General features: G+C 35.4%; 1 protein-coding gene across 1 annotated transcript; it reads right to left on the bottom strand.

Moving 5' to 3' along the window:
• Nucleotides 1-1,041: 1,041 nt before the first annotated feature.
• On the bottom strand, nucleotides 1,042-20,329 carry INTS12 (integrator complex subunit 12; the record flags this gene model as incomplete). The annotated part of the gene is made up of 7 exons (XM_080697107.1): nucleotides 20,318-20,329; nucleotides 12,112-12,276; nucleotides 10,388-10,540; nucleotides 8,626-8,813; nucleotides 6,473-6,632; nucleotides 5,916-6,062; nucleotides 1,042-1,626 (listed from the first exon to the last, which is right to left on the bottom strand). Exons 2-7 carry the CDS (start codon nucleotides 12,265-12,267, stop codon nucleotides 1,042-1,044), a joined length of 1,389 nt encoding a protein of 462 aa, XP_080553233.1. The 5' UTR covers nucleotides 12,268-12,276; nucleotides 20,318-20,329.
• Nucleotides 20,330-20,671: the final 342 nt, after the last annotated feature.

Genomic DNA, 20,671 nt, shown 5'->3' with positions numbered 1-20,671 from the left:
CTCAGGCCTTTATAGCACCTCACATTTGTGAGAAACCAGAGATCCCTATGAGAACTACTTCAATCCTTTTCAGGGAAAGTGCCTACAATTATCTAGTTACTTCCTACTAGGCACCACCTTTTCAAGGTCCCCACCTCCTCTTAACCTTCTTACACTGGGGAGCAAGCTTCAACACATGAAATGCTAGGGGACAAACCACATCCAACCATAAGCACTCTCTGACTTAACAATATGAAGAGTTGGTCATTATATAGGAGCTTCTTTTGTATGAAGTTAATTATAATTAAGTGAAACACAACATTTTGGGGCAGCAAAAACAGAAGTTGTGTGTAAACAAGTCATAAATCCCTACCACAAAGACTCTTGGAAGTGCTTATTTTTCTCAAGAATTCTCAGGAATGTGCATAACCAGGATGAGTCAAGATTCAAAATTTATTTAATATATGCTATGTGTATATTTTACATTGACAATGTGGAGGAAAGTGGGCAAGGTGAGAAAAGTATTAATATTAAGAAGGCATGCAGATTTACAATCTTTTGGAAGAGACAAATAGCTAAATAACAAGTATGAAGTGGTGAAAAAGGTAAATATACAATAGAGGAACATGGAATATTAAGTACAAAAAAAGTGGGAACATTAGTTAAAATAAAACTGAGGAATGATACTAAATACTCAGAATACTGGGTGGGGGGTACGAGAAACTTTATATTGGGTCATCCCTACCACATTCAGCAGGATCAGCTCCTGGGGCTTTTTGCTAGATGAATTATTTTTCTTTGAATTTACATATATTATCTTTTCTAAGATTTTCATCAAGAATTATTCTATTCATTATCAGATATTATAGAAATTAATAAAAAATTTTAAGACATTTAAAATTAAGTAGTTTCCAAGTTTTGCCTAATAATACTTAGCATTTTAAGATAAGAAGCAATAGAAATTTGATTATCAAAATTTTTATTAAATTATGGAATATTACAGTCTATGTCTTAATAATATCTTTGTCTTTAGGGTAATATATATAAAAATTATTGGCCACATTACTTCTTTAGTTTCTTTTGGGCAGCTTTCTTCTTGACCATCTGTAATCGCTTCATAGCATTGAGTTGTGATTCTTGTGACGTGGGACCTTTAAGGGATGCTGAGGGACTGCTGCTGGATTCTGAAGTACTTTTGCTTGTGATGCTTCCACTGGGCCCTGATGTACCACCATTTCCATTCCCACTTAGTTGGTTGCTGCTTCCTGGAACTAAACTACTAGGACTAGGAAGACCTACTTTGCTGACATTGTCACAACTAACTGAGCGACTAAGGCCAGTTTTGCCCAGGGTCAGAGGTGGAAGTGGTTTCAGTGGTACAGTGGGTGTAGTGCTATTACCAGAACCTATTTTGGAACCTATTCCTCCTTTGGATGATGTTGCCAGACCAGTCAAACCCACAGGCTTCTGGTTAGCTGAGGAGGTAGCAGGTTTCCCACTATTGTTTTGTGTTGTTGAACTCAATTTTGTGGTTGATGGGCCAGTAGAAGAAGTTTTGGCTGCAAAAGCTGCCCATCCAGTTAGGCCACTAGTTACTGAAGAGGAAACATTGGTACTAGAAGAATTTCCAGAAGTAACTGTGGATGTCTAAAAAAATAAGATAAATATTTCATTAGGATCAAGTGTAACCAATACCTATATAATATCTTTGAATATATAGTAAGTTTACTTGTTAGACATTTTATAACAAAGTAATGGCTTGGGAAATTTCAATTGTACAAAATTTGGTTTTTATAAAACTGACCTGAAAGAACACACAGAACAAAAATTTTCCATAGATAATGAATATGTAACAATTTGCAAAGGATAAATTTTTGCAAGCCATATTCTTATTTTTATGATTCCAAAAGAAAATATACAGAATTCCTTTTGGGGAATTTCTTTTAGATTCAGTTACAAACCATAGCATAAAACCAGATTTAGTGCTTTAACTTCTGTTTTTAAACCAGAAGGTATTACCTGGCTCAAAACCAAAACCTTATCCTTTAGACTTTGTTCAAAATGACTTGAAGATCATTTAAAAAATTGAATCTACTCTTTTTGGTGGTACTGGGGGTGGAACCCAGAGTCTTTCTATCTCTGAGCTATACTCCCAGACCTCTTTTATATTTTATTTGGAAACAAGGTCTCATTAAGTTGCTGAGAGCCTTACTAAGTAGCTGAGGCTGACTTTGAACCTGTGCAATCCTCCTGTCTCAGCCTCCCAAGCACGGGGATTACAAGCATGCACCACCATGCCCGGCTAGAATCTACTCTTTTTTAAAAAATATACTTTTATTGGTGCTTTGTAGTCTCACGTCATAATATAGTCCAGAGTGATAGTGACATACATGCATATGGCACTTGGTGAGCCTGAATCTTTTTTTAATGAACAAAAATGCTCATACCTAGGAAATTCAGAAGATGCCTGAGGTTAAGATTCAGTCAATAACTGTTTATTAACTGAATGTATAAGATAAAGAAAGCAGCTATGTACAGAATCTAAAGCCAATTGTTCAGGAAAGTTGCCACCAAATTTTGAGCAATAGCTGCAACATTGCAAAAATATGCAAATATGCAAAGTTAACTACTTGGAACTATACACCTCTTATGACATATTTTTAAAACTCATAATTTTAGTTTCATAATTTGCCAATATTTCCATTGGAACCATCACATAATAGATTTCCACATAAAAGATTCTGTCAATTGTCTTCATGGGCTTCACAGGGGCATTTGGGGTAGGTATGACTCACTTCCAGATATTTCTTAAAGGCATAAATAATATTTCAACTTCTCTGGATGAATTTCCTAACTTGGCTAACCAGAAGCTCACAGTGATGCCAACAACACCGTAACTACATATCACTCTTAGTCACACAAGAACAATTTTTTTTCATTTCACATTATGTAGTTTGATCAAATTAATTTTGGATTTAACTTATTGACTCTCTCTCTCTTAATAATCATATTAAGGAGACCTCATAAGCTGGGTGTGGTGGCACACATTTGTAATCCCAGTACTTCAGAGGCTGAGACAGGAGGATTGCAGGTTCATGGCTAGCCTCAGCTACTTAATGATGCCCTCTGCAACTTGGTGAGACCTTGTTTCAAAATAAAGAATAAAAACAGGGCTGAGGGTGTATCTTGGAGGTAGAATGCTCCTGGGTTCCATCCCTAGTACTGCCAAAAAAAAAAAAAAAAAAAAAAAAAAAGACTTCATAAGCTAGGCATAGTGGCAAACACTTGTAATCTCAGTCCCTGGGGAAGCTGAGACAGGAAGATAGCAGGTTGAAGGCCGGCCTCAGCAATTTATCAAGAGCCCCAGCAACTTACTAAGACTCTGTTTCAAAATAAAAAATAAACAGGGCTGGAAGTATAGCTTGGAGTTAGAATGCCCCTGGGTTCAATCTCCAGCATCAAAAGAAAGAAAAGAAGATCTTAGAGCCAGGCCTGGTGGTGTACACTTAAAATCCCAGAGCTTGGGAGGCTGAGACAGGAGGATCACCCAGGTTCAAAGCCAGCCTCAGCTACTTAGTGAGGCTCTCAAAAACTTAGCGAGACCCTATTTCCAAATAAAATATTAAATAGGTCTGGGAGTATAGCCTGGAGGTAGAAAAGCCCCTGGGTTCCACTTTCAGTACCACAAAAAAAAAAAAAAAAAAAAAAAAAGAAAAGAAAAAGAAAAAGAAGACCTTATAAATGTGTTAGGTTCACACATAGGTAAAAACTAAAGTCTTATAAAATATATCACACTTTAGAAATGATTATTACTATGCTTAAAATATATTGTTATATTTTAGAACTGAACTCTGTAAGAGTTGATAAAACATTTTTATTTTTTATAAGGTTGCCTTTGATATTATTACATGTAAACATTTTTAGCCAATGGATAAAATAGCATGTTCTGAAATCTTTTTTAGGAGTAAAAAAGATTTCACTTTTTTACTGGGGGCTGGTTTCTGTGGTGGTTTCTGAGTTTTTTGAGCCTGTAAAAATCATTGGATTAAATTAATTAAAAAATCTTAATTGGCCAGGTGTGGTGGTGCACGCTTGTAATCCCCACGCTTGGGAGGCAGAGACAGGAGGATCACGCAGGTTCGAAGCCAGCGTGGCTGGCTTAAGAGACTCAAAGGAGTAAAGATTTTTGTTCACATGCTCTGAAGAATGACAGGATTTTGTTTTAACAAGATAAGGTAACTAATAAGGAAAACTTGACATAAAACATAAATTCCTAAAGCAATGTACATTGGTAACAAGAGGAAAAGTCATGAAAACAAAAGGACACAGGTCTATTACAGTCTCTTAATTTTCAGTTTAAAAGATTAAATTTCTTCCCCTTTCCTTTCAATTAAACATAAAACTGCCATATGGCAAAATGATCTTTCAGGAAACTTCACTAAAGAAAAACCATTTAAAGTCATTAAATGACCAACATTTATGAAGTATAAATAAGAAATCAAGTTCTATGTGTTTGGCATTTTATTTTAAGCCTTGCTGTTGCCTGGCATTGATTTTCAACAGAATGACGGGTGGTTTATAATAGTAACAGAAGACACAGAAGTAAAATAACACAAATGTGGAGACTTAGATAATTTTATTATTATTTTCAGTGTAGAACACCAATTTCTCAAAATTTTAAACTATCAATACATTTGCCATTATTCTAGTTAGATATCCATTTGCATTTTACACGTGAATGGGAACAAAATTTGTTCTCATAGTAAAAGTTTATCATACCACCAAAAACTCTTAGCCAGACAAAAATGACAGCCAAGACTTCATGTTGGACTTCCTAAAACTACACTTAAGTAATAATAAACAAATATCAAAATTATCAAAAAGTGATTAAGTAAAGGACATAGCAACTCTGGTTACTTTAAATAAATCAGTTATTCTTCTGTTCTAATTTGCCCAATTCCTATATGACAAATAAGTAATGTATACACTTTGGAAATCAACTCTTCTCCAGTAAATTATCATAAAATGATCCCTAAATAAAATTATCAATATCTTTTTCAGCATACTTTAATATACTTTTCCATCACACTAATGTTCTTGAGCTTGTTGCTTATATCTACCTACTTCCGAAACAAGATACTATCTTTAGAATTTTCTGGGGACAATCTTTGGGAATTTAGGGCTAATATTTTTTTTAACAAACAGTTCAATAGAAGAATTCTTTTACTGAATTAGATTATAAACATTTTATTCTATGATATCACAGTTCTAGGCTATTAATAATCATATAGTGAAAACCTAAGAATGAGAAAAGTAATATTCTCACTAGACAGTATGGTCCCTTAGTATAAGAGGTAGATACAATAAAAGTTCATGATAAGGAAGGAAAAAAATAGGACAAAATATAAAAATATTTTCAATAACTCCGGGAGAAAAAAGTTAAGAGACCAATCAGCTCATTTAGAGTGAGATTGATACTCAAGACAGAAGTACTTAGAATTTAACCCAAATACCTGATTGGAAATAGGTATTTAACTACATAAGAATGGTAAGGAATGAGCTGGGTGTGGTGATGCATGCCTGTAATCCCAGTACTTGGGAGGCTGAGAAAGGAAGATCACGGTTTTGTGGCTGGCTTTAGAGACACTCTTTTTTAAAATAAAAATAATATGGTTTGGGGTGTAGCTCAGAGGTAGAATGCTCTTTTGTTCAATCTTCAGTACAAATAAAAAAAGAGAAGGAAATGTCACCTTGAAATATAATAGATTGTTCTTTATAATAAAATTAAGAAAGTTAGAGATAAAACAATGATGTTCTCCTTCTACCCAATTAATAGTAACGTACTCTTAAATCTATATCATTTTACATTCAATTTTCTATCAAGATTGTTTAGTTAATTAAGGTATAACTATAGATAAAAGTAAAATGGAATGTACCTTGACTTCTGTTCTCTTGAATGCTAGGAAGGTTGTCTCTTGTTTGAGTTTAGTTTCCGGTTTCTTAACCAATGGATCTTTGACAGCAGGAGCTACAGAAACAACTGTGGGGGCTGGTTTCTGTGGTGGTTTCTGAGTTTTTTGAGCCTGTAAAAATCATTGGATTAAATTAATTAAAAAATCTTAATTGGCCAGGTGTGGTGGCGCACGCTTGTAATCCCCACGCTTGGTAGGCAGAGACAGGAGGATCATGCAGGTTCGAAGCCAGTGTGGCTGGCTTTAGAGACCCAAATAAAAAGTATAAAATAGGTCTGGGAGTATAGCCCGGAAGTAGAAGGGTTTCCAGGAACCCCAGTACCACCAAAAATAAAAATAAAAAAATAAGTAAAAATAAATCTTAATTGCTTTTTAGGCATAAAAATATAAATCACACATGTGTACTATATATATTTAAGTGATTAATTTTTCAATATGCTAAATGTATAAATTTTTATTTAGAAAGTACATATCAACAAAAAAGCATCAGAGAATGTTTAAAATAAAAATATGTTTCCTACCATTCTTTTCATCTGCCTGGTACATCGGGCACAGTACCACACCAGGCGAGGGTCATTTACTTCCTTGTCTGTCACCTGGGGTTTATGGCAATCTTGATGGTAAAGATTATGGCACTCTTGACATTCTACCAATTGATTACCGGATGCCACTGTCATTTGTCTAAGAAAAATAAACCATTAAACATTACACATTCTTGAATACAATTTAAAGTCATTTTAAGGTTGTTCTTGTAAAGTTCGGTATATTAGAAGAAAACAGAAACCCAGAAAACCAAAAAGAAAAATAACAAACCCTAGCATATAGCCTACAAGAGTCCTTCATTTCTTTAAAACTTTATGACTAATCATTAATATATAAGATGCCTTAATTAAGTTTGGCTATATTATCCTTATCATTTCTTATTCTAACTTTTTTCTTTCTTTTGTCAGCTTCATGTTGTTCTATCTTTATCATTAATGAGTTACCTAAAAGTAGAAACTGAACTTACCTATCTGTACAGTGCTTAGTGTATCACTGTGCAGACACAGGGTATTCAATAAATGATCAACTAAACAGAATGAATATGTGCATCAACAAGTTTCAACAGCACAAAAAGCAATTGTCACATCCAAAGATTATTATAGTTAGTTTCCTAATAAAGGGTTACAGTTATTAATTATTTCCCCAGTATTATCATTTATTTATGAAATGATAATTTTGTAATAAAGGCTGATATAAATATATGTTAAAACAATGAAGTTCTAACAAATGATCCACCTCAGAAGCACAACCCATTTTCTATAAAGTTCACAAAAATGTAGTTACTCAGTCCCAATGTACCAGAATTTAACACTTTTATTAAGTAAATAGCAACAAAGATGGTAATCTTTTTGTTGTGTTAGGCAATGAAAGCCATTAACAATTAAAAACTATCCCATGATAGCCGGGCATGGTGGCACTTGCTTGTAATCCCTGTGCTTGGGAGGCTGAGACAGGAGGATCACACAGGTTCGAAGCCAGCCTCAGCTGGCTTAAGAGACCCTCTTTCCAAATAAATATTAAAAAAAAAAATAGGTCTGGGAGTGTAGCAAAAAAGAAAGAAAGAAAGAAAAGAAAAGAAAGAAAGAGAGAGAGAGAGAGAGAGAAAGAAAGAAAGAAAGAAAGAAAGAAAGAAAACTATCCCATGATACCAAGGAGTTAAAAATCTAGCTATTTTTGATTTTTAAAATTTATCTTCTAGCTGGGCATGGTGGCACACACTTGTAATCCCTGCGCTTGGGAGGTGGAGACAGGAGGATTGCGCTGGTTCAAAGCCAGCCTCGCTGGCTTGAGACCCTCTTTCCAAATAAAATATAAAATAGGTCTGAGAGTGTAGCCCCAAGGTAGAAGGATTCCATCCCCAGTACCAACAACAACAAAAATATCTTCTACTAAGCAAAATTTTATTACTTCATAATATGCACTTAGAAATTTAAACATAACAGGATAACCTACATTCCTTTTTTCCACTATCCTTACAAAAAGATATAATGGTGCTTTAGAAAATGAAGTTTATTTTTATAAGTGCTATCAACAATCAGGAAAAAACAGCACAGACTTTTAAAGAGAAGTTCTAAATAACTGAGTCTGCTGAATAGATTTTTCTTCACTAAATAAAAATAATCACTTTCCCTCTAGATACCAAGAATGCAGAAATTGTTACTATAACCTAACAGGTTGAAGAAGCTATAATCAGGAAGACTAAATATTTGACAGTTTTTAAGATGTTAAATTGCTATATGAGCAATTCATAAGGCACGATTAACTTATTTCCTCTTTATCCCCAAATAATAAGACAAAAATGCCCAGCACTTGAAATGATTTTCAAGTGCTGGGCACTTGGGGAAAAAAAGAGGGGTGGGAAATGGTTATTTTCCTTTTTAAAGAAATATAAGGAGCTGGGCGTGGTGGCGCACGCTTATAATCCCAGCACTTGGGAGGCTGAGATGGGGGATTGCACAGGTTCGAAGCCAGCCTTAGCTACTTAGTGAGACCCTGTTTCCAAATAAAATATAAAATAGGTCTGGGAGTATAGCCTGGAGGTAGAAAAGCCCCTGGGTTCCACCCCCCAGTACCACACAAAACAAAAACAAAAACAAAGAAATATAAGAATCTGTGGCAAAATACAACTCACCTACAAACAACACAAGCCAATCCCATCTCCATGGCAAAATCATCAGCACTTGTCTCCTCAAAACTGGAAAGATCAGCCATAGATAAATCCTTGCTGGTTTGGACAGTAATGGGAGAGGATCTTGTCTCTGGCTTCTCCAACCTAGGTTTCTTTGGAATATCAACTCCTTCAATACTGTCAGATTTCATCTATAAAAGTTACCCAATCATAAAATGATAAAGTAAAACAGTAGAACAAACTTTAAATCACTCAGAGATAAAACAGGCTGTGTGCAATGACTAAATCATTTTACTAAGATTTTCAAATAGGTCCAGATATGCACATTAAAGATATGTGTAAGAATTGTAATTTATAATTAATATGTAATATAAGATACTAATAAATGAGTAGGAATGGTTTAGTATATATCTGTATTTATCTTTGTACTCTGCTATCAAAGAATTCTGGAATTCCAATGAATTGAGTTATACTGTTTTTTTTTTTTTACACTTTTCCTGGTCCACTATGATTATACATCACAGTGACACAGCACTCTGTTGTATTTCCCTCCAGATCTCATCCTGCTCCCCATAAGATGCCTTGATTTAAGAAACAACAGTACTAATAAGGCTATTTTTGTTTTAAATATTTTAAATAATTAACTACTAGTATATAAAATATATTAAAATAAAGTACTAATGAGCTATTTACCAGTCATTCAGACTTAGCATATTACCATGTTTGTTTCAAAGCTAATTCCAGCTTAAGACATAAATATTATAGATAATTTTGTAAGGTATGATCAACTTATTTCCTCTTTACCACCCTCTCGACAAAAACTAAAGTCTGATAAGATGTGGAGATTTTGGAATTCATTGTTGGTGGTAAAAATTTAGTGTATTTACTTTTCACACCAATTTGAGAATGTCTCCAATTTGGCAAATGTGTTTGAAGATCTATATTTTCTATTACACCCATTTATAAATATGTATTTTATAAAAACTATTAACATGTTCACAAAAAGATGTGTATAACATAGGTTACCAAAGCTCTATTGTAATAAAGGAAAAAATAACCTAATTTCTCATCAGTAGAAAACTAGTTTATTCATAAAATTCATTTCAAAGGATAGTTAAAAGAAATACCTATATATTTACATGGAGCAATATAAAATTTGAAAACACAAGAAGAGAAAAAGTTACTAAAGGATATAAATAGACTGTATATCATTTGTATAAACTTAAAAGCACAAAAAATAATGCTATATAGTTTATGAATAGCCACCATTTAGTAAGAAAATATGAGCTCATATAACCCCACTTTAAAGGCAAGGGTTGCTGAAGATATTTTCTTTTTTTCAGTAATCACCAAAGTACTGATTATTATTTTCAGAAAGCATGGAAAATATACAGTTCAGAAATTATCTGCAGTCCTATTAAAGTGCTTGGCATCATGTAACAAAGTTCATGTTTAGTGATTTACATCTTTTCTCTTTACTCTCTATCTTTATTGCTCAATAACCATTCCATCTACAATCTCTGAGCTATGGATTAAAGTCTGTATTTAATTACTATACCTCCAGGGCTCCAATATTTGTTTATAATGACTAAAGTAAATGGTTAGGGAAATGCTTCTACATTTTACTCATTTTCAGAAATGAGCTATCAAAATATTTACTAAATGATATAATATACTCATTTATATAAAAGTAGGCATAAAACATTATTTCTGCCAATGAACACTGGTTTACCTTTTCATAAACAAAATTAAAATAAACTCTTACTTTATCAGCAGGTCTCTTTTCAGCTTCCTTCTTGACCTTCTCAGTTGTGAGGACTTTGCCATTATTATTGCCAGAAGGAACACTGGATGATGTTTTGGGCTCTTGTTTAATAGAAATAGATTTTGTGCTTGAAATTTTGGGCGGCTCTACATCCTAAAGGGTAAAATAAAAAGATATTAATAATTAAAAATTCATAGACTACCTAATACATACTTAGGAAGAGATAATAACCATAAATACTTTTCAGTTAAAACTAAGATATTGTTACTGCTAATGTAATATCCATTTCTTAAATTACTTTATTGAAAAATAATTGATATAGCCGGGCATGGTGGCACACACTCGTAATCCCAGCATTTGTGAGGCTGACACTGGAGGATCACAAATTTGTAGATAGCCTCAGCTTCTTATTGAAGCCCTTTGCAACTCAGTGAGACCCTGTTTCAAAATACAGAATAAAAAATAGAGATGGGGGTATAGCTCGGAGGTAGAATGCCCCTGGGTTCCATCCCCAGTACCTCAAAAAAAAAAAAAAAAAGTGATATATAAACTATACCTACTTCAAGTGTAATGTCTGGTAAGTTTTGACATATGATAGCACCATTGCAATTAATATAGTAAACATAGCTATCATCATCTCCTCAATGTCTTTGTGTTTTTTTGTAATCACTCTCCTACAGGCATATATTCAAAGAAATATGGGCACTAAGCATGGGATTTGACCCTGTCTTGAGCTTTATACTCTAATTAGACTTGAGTTAGTCATATAATTTTGATTAGATTGAGCTAGTCATATAATTCTATCTTCATTTTCTTAGTTTGGTATCTATGTCACCAGACAATAAACCTGGAGTTTCAGAGTTAGAGCTTTAGAACGGTGTGAAAGAATGTCTTGAGTAGGTATTAGAGAACATAATAAGCATTGCTATTCAAGTAGAGCCTATCATGTAACAGGTAGATACGGCAGGTGATTTATGTATTTTAATTTCATAATTTTGCTAAGTAGTTATTATTTTCATTTTACCAATAATCAGAATATGAGTAAAATAAAGTTACTATATATCTGTTTTCTCATTGTAAAATTAAGAAATAAATATCTCAAATGATTATCATCACAACTGAAATTAATTATATATATCAAGCAATCGGAAAATATCTAGGACACAGTAAATGTTCAAGATATGTTATCTATGATTATTACACAACTAAAGAGGGAACCTGGGATTTAAAAGCGATTTCTCTGGTTTCAAAACATATATTCTTACAACATCAAGCTGTCATTGGTTATTTTATTATCAAGATTGGTGCTCCACAGTTCTGACTTCATCTATATTTTTCCCTTAAATTATCATGTCTATATTTAAATTACATTGTTAAAAAATTTCCTGTCCTTTTATTATTTTTGTCATTAAATCATTAGAGAATAATTGGAAGTAGTGGTTACATTCAGTAGCTTTAAAAACTCTAATAATAAAGAATTAAAAATTGAAGTAAATAATGAGTTTTCATATACAAGTAGTAGAAAACAATATTCCCTAGACCAAACTAACTTTTCTATGTGATATAACAGTTCTCTGAAAGCCTGAGGAAGGAAAGTAAGTCAAATAACATAACTTCTTCATGCCATGAGGAAAGGTCGTGGCAGTGTTCTGAGATGATCTAAGTATTACCACTGTACTATTACAAATGTTCCAAACTCTTTCCACGCTTGTTCATGTAAGTACCTTTTGAGTTGGACGGTAACTTGAATCAATTCCCCGAGCCAAAGACTCATCAAGTAATGCTTTAAGTTTTTCAGCAGAATCTTTACTCTTTGAATGTAAGAAACCTAGTGCTTTCAAAAAAATGGGATCAAGTTCCAAGTTCACAGTAGCAGCCATTGCAAACACCTGAAGGAAAAAGAAGTAAATTAGGAAAATGTACAATTACCTATGTCAATATTTTATGTATCTTGTTCTTTTGTTTGTAATAGATAATAATGTGCACAGGATACAGATTTAAAATGTCCAAAAGTTATTACAGATACAAGTAAATTTCTTTCATATCTCTGATTGGGATTATCTAGGTTTTTTTTTTCCCTAAGTGCAGATAAAAAAAAAAAAACAACAAAGTCAACAAAAAAATATAAAATGTTATGCTATTTGACAATTTGAAAAATAATGATGGAAGTGTAGCTAAAGTTTTGCACAAGTCAGAAATTTTGTCTTTCAACAACAATCAGTAGAAAGGTCTTACAATATACTCAATTACTTAATAAGCAGAGAAAACAAAAAAACTCTTCCTTTACTGATTTAAGTTACATCCATTTTAGTGTATGTAAATGGAATAAAGATACCTTTTCTACTATTAAAAAAAAAAAGATCTTCCCTGCCAGAGAACCCCTTCCTGGATGCTTAAAAAGATACAAATACATTTCCATACATAGGAACATAATTGAATTTAAGTCAATTTTACTAATATATCAAAATTTATTCTTTCACACCTTATTTCCATAACAACAACAACAAAAAAGATTTAGTGTGCATGTGTTGGGAGACAGATTACAGGAGGGCAATGTTTAAAAGGTACATTACATGACAGCTATGAAGTCAGTGCTACAGCAGTGATTTTACCTCAACTTTGTTGTTGTCTCCTTAGTTCTCTACCCCAATTTTGAATGCCTCAGAAAACATATTGATAACCTTATCAGTTCACATTTAGATTGTGGTATCTCATGCATTACCCTATTTTTAAAAAAGAAAGGTTTCTCAGGGATGGTTTTTATATCTACTAAACATATCCCACAGGGCCTATGATGCATATGTCTTAGTTAAGGAGCTTAAAGAATAGCCAAGACAGTTGAAGATATACATCAAAGGTTTATAAAATTCCAAAACATTAAAAAGTTTTGGTTTTAGTTAATAACAATGATATCAGGTAGTTCTACTTCTGGTTGTCACTTTTTCAAATTCCTCTCCAGGCAAAGAATTATTAAAATAAAATGTATTCTTTGTGTTCAATCCTTTGATCAATATACCACAGCTTGAAATCCTCTTCTGTCCTTGAGGTTAATATTATAATAATGCAACACACTTGCACTACTACAGTTAAGGATCTGTCAGCAATTCCACAGTAATCTTCCATTTTCAGGGTCTTAAAGTGCCATTAAAACTTGCTGTAGGTTGAATCTTGGCATATGAACACACAGGCTGAAAATAAATTTTGTTTATTCCTTTCCGGCCTATTTCCCTTCTCATTTCTCTCAAATATGACAGAACACGCACCCACAAACACATGTAGGCTTTTTTTTTTTAAGCTTTCTAAGAAGGTATTAGCTATTTGTTTGAAAATGTTAAAATTATTGTCAAATTCAGTGCTCAACTAAAGTCTCATCTGAATCACCTTTGCAAAGGAGTCTAAAGACAATATTAAGATGAAAGCGTAACCATATCTAGAACAGTTCTATTATAGAAGTAGCCTCTAGCACTGCTTAAAATAGTATTACTACATATATCTTCTATATAAAATGACAGACATAAAAAGCTTATTTTAAGATATACTCATGAGTATATTCTAAGGAAAAAAAGAAACAGTTCCTCAATATAATTTCTATGATTTCCTGACACTCCTGCAGAGCATACAAGGGGAATATGGCCTAATCTACTGGTCATGCTATATAGATAAAGGGCATAGTTTATTTATACAGAACAATGTTTTACTGGGTATTGACCAAAGAAAGGGTTGATACCTAGAAGTATCCTTTATCCTTGCAATATACTAGCAAAGAAATATTACTTAAAATTCCTAGGCTGAAAAATGGAATTAAAGTATTGTTATATATTTATAATCATAGCTAAAACACTTGTAAATACAGAGTAGGTGAAAAGAATCAGCACCTGGATAATAAGACCAGAGAAATAGTTGATACCATTATTTCACTGGAAACCATGAAGTCAGTTCTTTCTATACAATCCTATAATTATAATATTTAAAAGGCTTTGTATTCCTGTGCTAAATTATTGGTATGTCCTTCAAGCTCAGAGGGACATATTGTACAATACAGGAAGAAAATATAAAAATTCTCAAATTATAAAATAAGCTATTAACAGAGTGATAATATATACATATAAATGACCAAACACACATATAAAAGTGTGCTCATTTTTTTTTTTTTATGGCCCTAGCGATTGAACCCAGGGGCACTCTACCTCTGAGCTATACCCCAGTCCGATTTTATTTTTTATTTTGAATCAGGGTCTCCCTAGTTGCTGAGAGCCTCACTACGTTTTTGAGGCTGGCTGTGAAACACTCCTTTTCTCTCTTTGCGTTCACTATTCTCTCCAGTGTCATCTCCCTTACAACCCCCACCAAGACAGAGCTCCTTTGACTTGTTCCTTCTCAAAGAGCAGAGACTTTACAGAGAACTTACTCTATATTGCTGCTTTTAGAAAAATATTCCATGATCATCATTTACCAGTACCTCTTGAAATTCACATCTACTTCTTCACTGTTACTGTTGTATAGAGCATAAGCACCAGGCTTATCTTCTCACTCTGCTGTAGTCTCTGAAGGTTTAGCATCTATTAACAATTTTTTCCAACTTTCTACACTGTTTATTTAGATCTTCAACTTCAAGAAACTTCACCTGCAGCTAATGAAATCTGAAACTTGCTACAACTATTCTCTGACTACAATTAATCGCCCTTTTTACTACAGTCTTCTTTATACTACTCTCTTAACCTAGTAACCTCTTCAGGGTACTCTATCAATCTTTTCTGCTTATTCATTTTTTTCCTTTCTGTACTCCCATTCCACCTGTTCTTTGAATTTATAAAGATCTCAGTGTCTTGTCCCCTGTGCTTCCTCCTTATTGGCACCTTTTTGCCCCAACTTACCAAACAAGAAATAGTTGTTAAGCTTAAAATAAAATACTCATGGGTATGTGTTTTATACTTTGTATTTTAGTATTCTACATTTTACTACCCACCTCTATTGCTTTCTCTGATTTCTATTGTTTCTCTTTTCTTACTGGCAAATACACATACAAGGAAATTTAGTTCATACCAAAATCATAAAGAGGGCAGCAGCTGTGGTATAATTTGTCTATTTCTTTTTCTTTTCTTTTCTTTTTTGGAGTACTGGGGGTGGAACCTAGGGGCATTCTACCTCTGAGCTATACCCCCAACCCTATTTTTATTCTTTATTTTGAAACAGGGTCTCGCTGAGTTGCAAAGGGCTTCATTAATCATTAAGTAGCTGAGGCTGGCAATGAACCGCGATTCTCCTGTCTCAGCCTCCACAATGCTGGGATTACAAGCATGCGCCACCATGCCTGGCTTGTCTATCTTTTTTCATTGTTGCAAAAATATGCATATCTTCATAGAATTACATAAAATCGTGTTACTTCCATACAATTCCTTTTCTGTACAGTTTAAAGCCTATAACCAAAGCATACTTATAAAAGAGCCATATTTTTATTATATATTAAAGTTCTAAAAAAGTTCTGTGTGTGTGTGTGTGTGTATGTATACATATGACAGAAAAAATATATAAAAGAAATGTAATATGTTTAATACAGGTTTAATTAAAAAAAAAAACCCCAAGCATTGTTTTAAAAAAGAATTGTGAGAAAATATTTACCTCTTTAAAACTGTTGATAACCTAGGTATCAGTGGTGATGGTAGGAATAAATTCTTAGATCATGCTAGGAATTACCTGTAACAAATGTATATATAAGTAACAGAAATTTCCATTATTAAACAATGATTTTTTCTCCATTTCTTATCTTTTCAATGACTCTCTTCTAGATCTCTTAAGTATCCCTAGAGTTTCACTTATCTTGAAGACATCCACCTTGATAGCCATATTCTCCACGCTTACATCCAAACTTGAAGTGCAGCTGACAGGAATACATACATATCCTGCATCTTCAGAATCACCACCCTTATTTTGGTATGCAACACAACTTAGTAATCTGACCAGCTAAGCTTCTCTGGTCAACTCTATTCCCTGCGTTCTTGAAGACCAGTTAAGCTTTCTCCATTTCCTTTAACCGTTTCTCTACTTCAGCAGATGGCCTTACCCAGTTCACAGAGAAAACAGAAGCTGCAAGAGGGGAATTAAATCAACTTCCTGCCACCACATCTAAGAACTTATTACCCACATTCATCCTTTCCTCTTTTCCACCTGATAAAAATGAGATGGCTTTTCATGTAATACTACTTGTGTTTGGGTCCTATTTCTTCCTGTGCTCTCCGAAGCCTTGAGCTATGGTTTATTTACAATGTCTTCTTTTTATATTTTAAGATTTTTTTCTTTCTAAGGGCATCTTTTCTCTTCCTCAGAATATCATCTATTTTGTGTACTCTTTTTCTTCATTCCTTCTTTTGTGTTGTACTTCCTGCACTTTGATCACTGTCGCACCATTCTGTGAAAATGCTCTCACAGTCTTTGACAAATCTAATAAATAATATTTTCCCTTCTTCATTCTCAGTCTTCTATTTCAATTAAAAATGAAATCCTCAAGGCAAGGTCTGGGTATCTTCTTGTCCTACTCTTTTAAAAACGTATTCTCTGCCGGGCGTGGTGGCACACGCTTGTAATCCCCGCGCTTGGGAGGCAGAGACAGGAGGATCGCGCAGGTTCGAAGCCAGCCGCGCGCGCTGGCTTAGGAGACCCTGTTTCCAAAATGAAAATGTAAAAATAGGTCTGGGAGTGTAGCCCCGAGGTAGAAGGGCTTCCAGGAACCCCAGTACCACCAAAAAAAATAATAATAATAATAATAAATAAATAAAAAATAAATAAATAAAAAAAAATAAAAACGTATTCTCTGAATCAGCAGCATGAATATCTCCTGAAAATCAGTTAGAAATGCAAACTTTGGTCTTCCCTCCCAGACTTATGAAGATAAGACTCGGAAAGTGGGGCCCAGAAATCTGTGTTAAAACCTCTAAGCAATTCTGATCCACTCTATAGTTTGAGAGGTACTACCCTAGACAATTTATGTACAGTCTTTTGCTAGTTATTATAAATTTCTCTCCCCAGCTTATGCCTCTCTCCCAATTTCTAACTGGCAGTTTAACTTGGCTATTTCACTGAGACCTCCTAATGAACACCTACCTTTCTCTCTTCTCTCTCTTCTCTCTTCTCTCTCCTCTCTCTCTCTCTCTCTCTCTCTCTCTCTCTCTCTCTCTCTCTCTCTCTCTCCTCTCTCTCTCTCTCTCTCTCTCGGTACTGGGGATGGAACCCAGGGACATTCTACCTCCGAGCTACACCCTCAGCCCTATTTTTTTATTCTTTATTTTGAAACAGAGTCTCACTGAGTTGCAGTAGCTATAGTCTTACATCATAATGTAGTTTAGAGTGACAGGAACATTCATGTACACGATTGTTAATTACCACCATCTAAGATTATCCTATCTTAATTTATTGTCAGGACCACTGCAATAACCTAACAGGTCTTCCCGTATCATTCTTGTCCCCCTTCAATTTTCTTCATATCATTCACTCACTTAAAAATAACATCACTCCTCATGATCCAAAGGTTAAAGAATAAGATTCTTAATGATGTCTCTAATGCCCTAAATGATCTGGTATTATAAACTTACAGTAGCTACAGTACCTGGAATTGTACATGTTCAGTAAATGTTACTATCTATTCCAGGCTACTTTCACTCTCTCTGTTAAAGCCACATGATGTGTTTCAAGTCCTCCTTTGCCTCAGTGCTCTAGTAGAAGCTGTGCTCTACCTCCATTTGAACCATTCTCAGGTGTTGTTTTCCCTCCCTGCTCATTTCCTTAACAAAATGGTAAGTCTTACTGTTAAATGGTCCAAAAACATTGTGTATCAATTGGTAATATTCATTACAGTGTTGTCGTGGCTACCTTCTTTAGTTCTGCTACCAATTATTTCTTTGATAATCTTATACATACAATGTTTTAAACTGTCATCTCTAGGCAGATGATTTCATGTTTTCTTCCGCTTTAATCTCTCTGGAATCTCATGTTTTCAATTACTTATATGTTTACCTTGTTTCCCTAATGATATCTCAAATTCAGTTAACACTAAACTTGAGATTATAAATGTCTCCAACAAAAGTTCCTTGTCTTGCCCTTTATTTCAATAAGTGACATAACTCTCCGTTAATAAGGTCTGAGGCCTAAATCTCTCCTTCACTGAGATTTTTCCTATTCCTTATTTTCAAACAATCAGTAGGCCTTTCCTGTGCATTCTGACTCAGGACATTTTCTTAACTTGTCTTGTTTTTTTCAATTGCACTGCTATGATTCAAATTCATATCTTTATTAGTTTGTTGAATTATATACCAATAACCTAGATATTCTCAATTCCAACACTTGCTGTAAAAATTGTTCTGAAATGCAGTTTTCTTCCTTTTCATTTTCTTATCTTATTGCTTAAAAATTAAGGCTTGCCACTGCCTCCAAAATAAAGCTCAACCTTCTTAGTTCAGTCTTTAAGATTCATTAACTGGTACAAAAACTCTTATTCTTCATCCCCAGATATTGCTTAGAGCAGAGCCATTAGCTTACTTGCCACTCCTAATTTTTTCTGTCTGAAAAGGTCCCCTCCCTATTTTCCCAATATCATATTGTCCTATTTTCTCATGGACAATATGATAGCTGCTGTGCTTTCCCACCCCAAGTCCTATCAATAATCTCTTCTATGTTATCTTCTAGTTCTTTTTCCTGGTACTGGGACTACTGGGACTTTCTACCTTGAACCTCATTCTTTTTGAGCAAAAGTGTTATATTCCCTATAAAACTGAGATCTTTAAGGGGAGAGTTTATGGGTTTTTTTTTTCCCCCCTATCACTTGGCTACTTTGAAAAGTACCACAAGATAAAGACTACAGAATTATTGAATTTAGTGATCAAAGCAAGTATAACAGTCTTAGCTTTTCCTACACGATTTTAATAATTTCCCAGGTAATTTCAGCAAAAAGCACATAAGAAACCCCCCCCACACACACCAAACCCCAAATATCAAAGAAGCAAAACCATTTTTTCCTCATGACTGGAAACGTGTACAATGTTTCTATCTACAATGTTTCTGTCTTCCTAATCTTTCATCTGACCTAAATCATTAATCTCACTGGTAAGTAAACTTCATAAGAGCACCGATATTTTTGTTTACTGTTATTTTCCTGTTGCTTGGGACTTATTAGGTGCTTATGTACGCTGAATGAACTAGTTTTCTGCATACATATCACTTCACAGGGCTTCATTTTTCCAACCCAAACTGGGTATTCATATGTAAATATATGCTTTCCCCTAGATCTAATTTTTCCGCCCTACCTGTCAATCTCAAATGAGTCCAGTGTGGATCATCTGCACGAGATAAAGGAAAGCAACTTAATTCCCACAGCGTGCAAAATATTAGGGTTGCCATCTCAACTCTGGAAAACCTTTCCATTCATGTCTTTGTAAAGTTTTTGCAATCCTTCCCAATAAACATTCCTTTAAAGACGCTGCTCTTTACCTTGGGAGCACGTCTGGAAACAAAACAAGGGCAGGCAAAATAAATAAGCCCCCTTTTCCAAACTAATCAAGCTGTAGAGACGCTGAAAAGCGTCAGGAGAAACTAAAAAACAAATGTCACCGAAAGCAAAACACTAGGATGGCCTAACACGGGAAGGTCCTTGGCAAGGGGGTCAGAAGACGGCGGCAGCCGGGACGAGGGAGCGCAGCGAGGCCGCCGCGGCCTCCGACCAGGGCTGGAGACTTGGCCCCAGGACTCGGTCCCCCGCGGGTCCGTCCGCGCCCCGTCCACGCCGCTGGAGGAGGCAAGTCCTCACTGAAAGGGGAGAGGCGACCGCCGGCTGCGAGCCACCCTCCCGGGGCGAGGACGCCGAGACCCCACGGAGCCCCGGCCCGCGCGGGGCCGCGAGCCGCCCGGGGGCGTCTGGGAGCCGCGTCCCTCGTCACCACTCACCGCTCCGCCCCGCAGCTCCGTCCGTTCCCCGCAGCTTCCTTCGAACCGCTCCCGAGCTGGCTTTCGAAGCGGAAAAACAAAGGTTCCCGCAGCAGGGGCCGGGGGACGGCTGGCGTGGGACACCAGGAAGTGACGCGGCCCGCCGCTTCCGGTCCGCCGGATTATGAATGACGGCCGGCGCGCGGGTACTTTGCGGGCGGCCGGCCTGTGGGTTTTTCTCCGGGTCTCTGGAAGCGGCGTGCGGTGGGCGGCGGCTCGCAGAAGCGGCCTCGGAATCCCGGCGCGGGCGGGGCGGGCGGGCGGCGCGGGCGGCCCCGGCGCCTACACTCACGCACGCTCCCTGCCTGGCCGCGC

The sequence above is a fragment of the Muscardinus avellanarius genome, assembly GCF_963383645.1.
Source record: "Muscardinus avellanarius genome assembly, chromosome: 6".
NCBI classification, from domain to species: domain Eukaryota; kingdom Metazoa; phylum Chordata; class Mammalia; order Rodentia; family Gliridae; genus Muscardinus; species Muscardinus avellanarius.
Note: the sequence above shows the minus strand (reverse complement) of the source record. Positions and strands in the feature narration are given on the sequence as shown.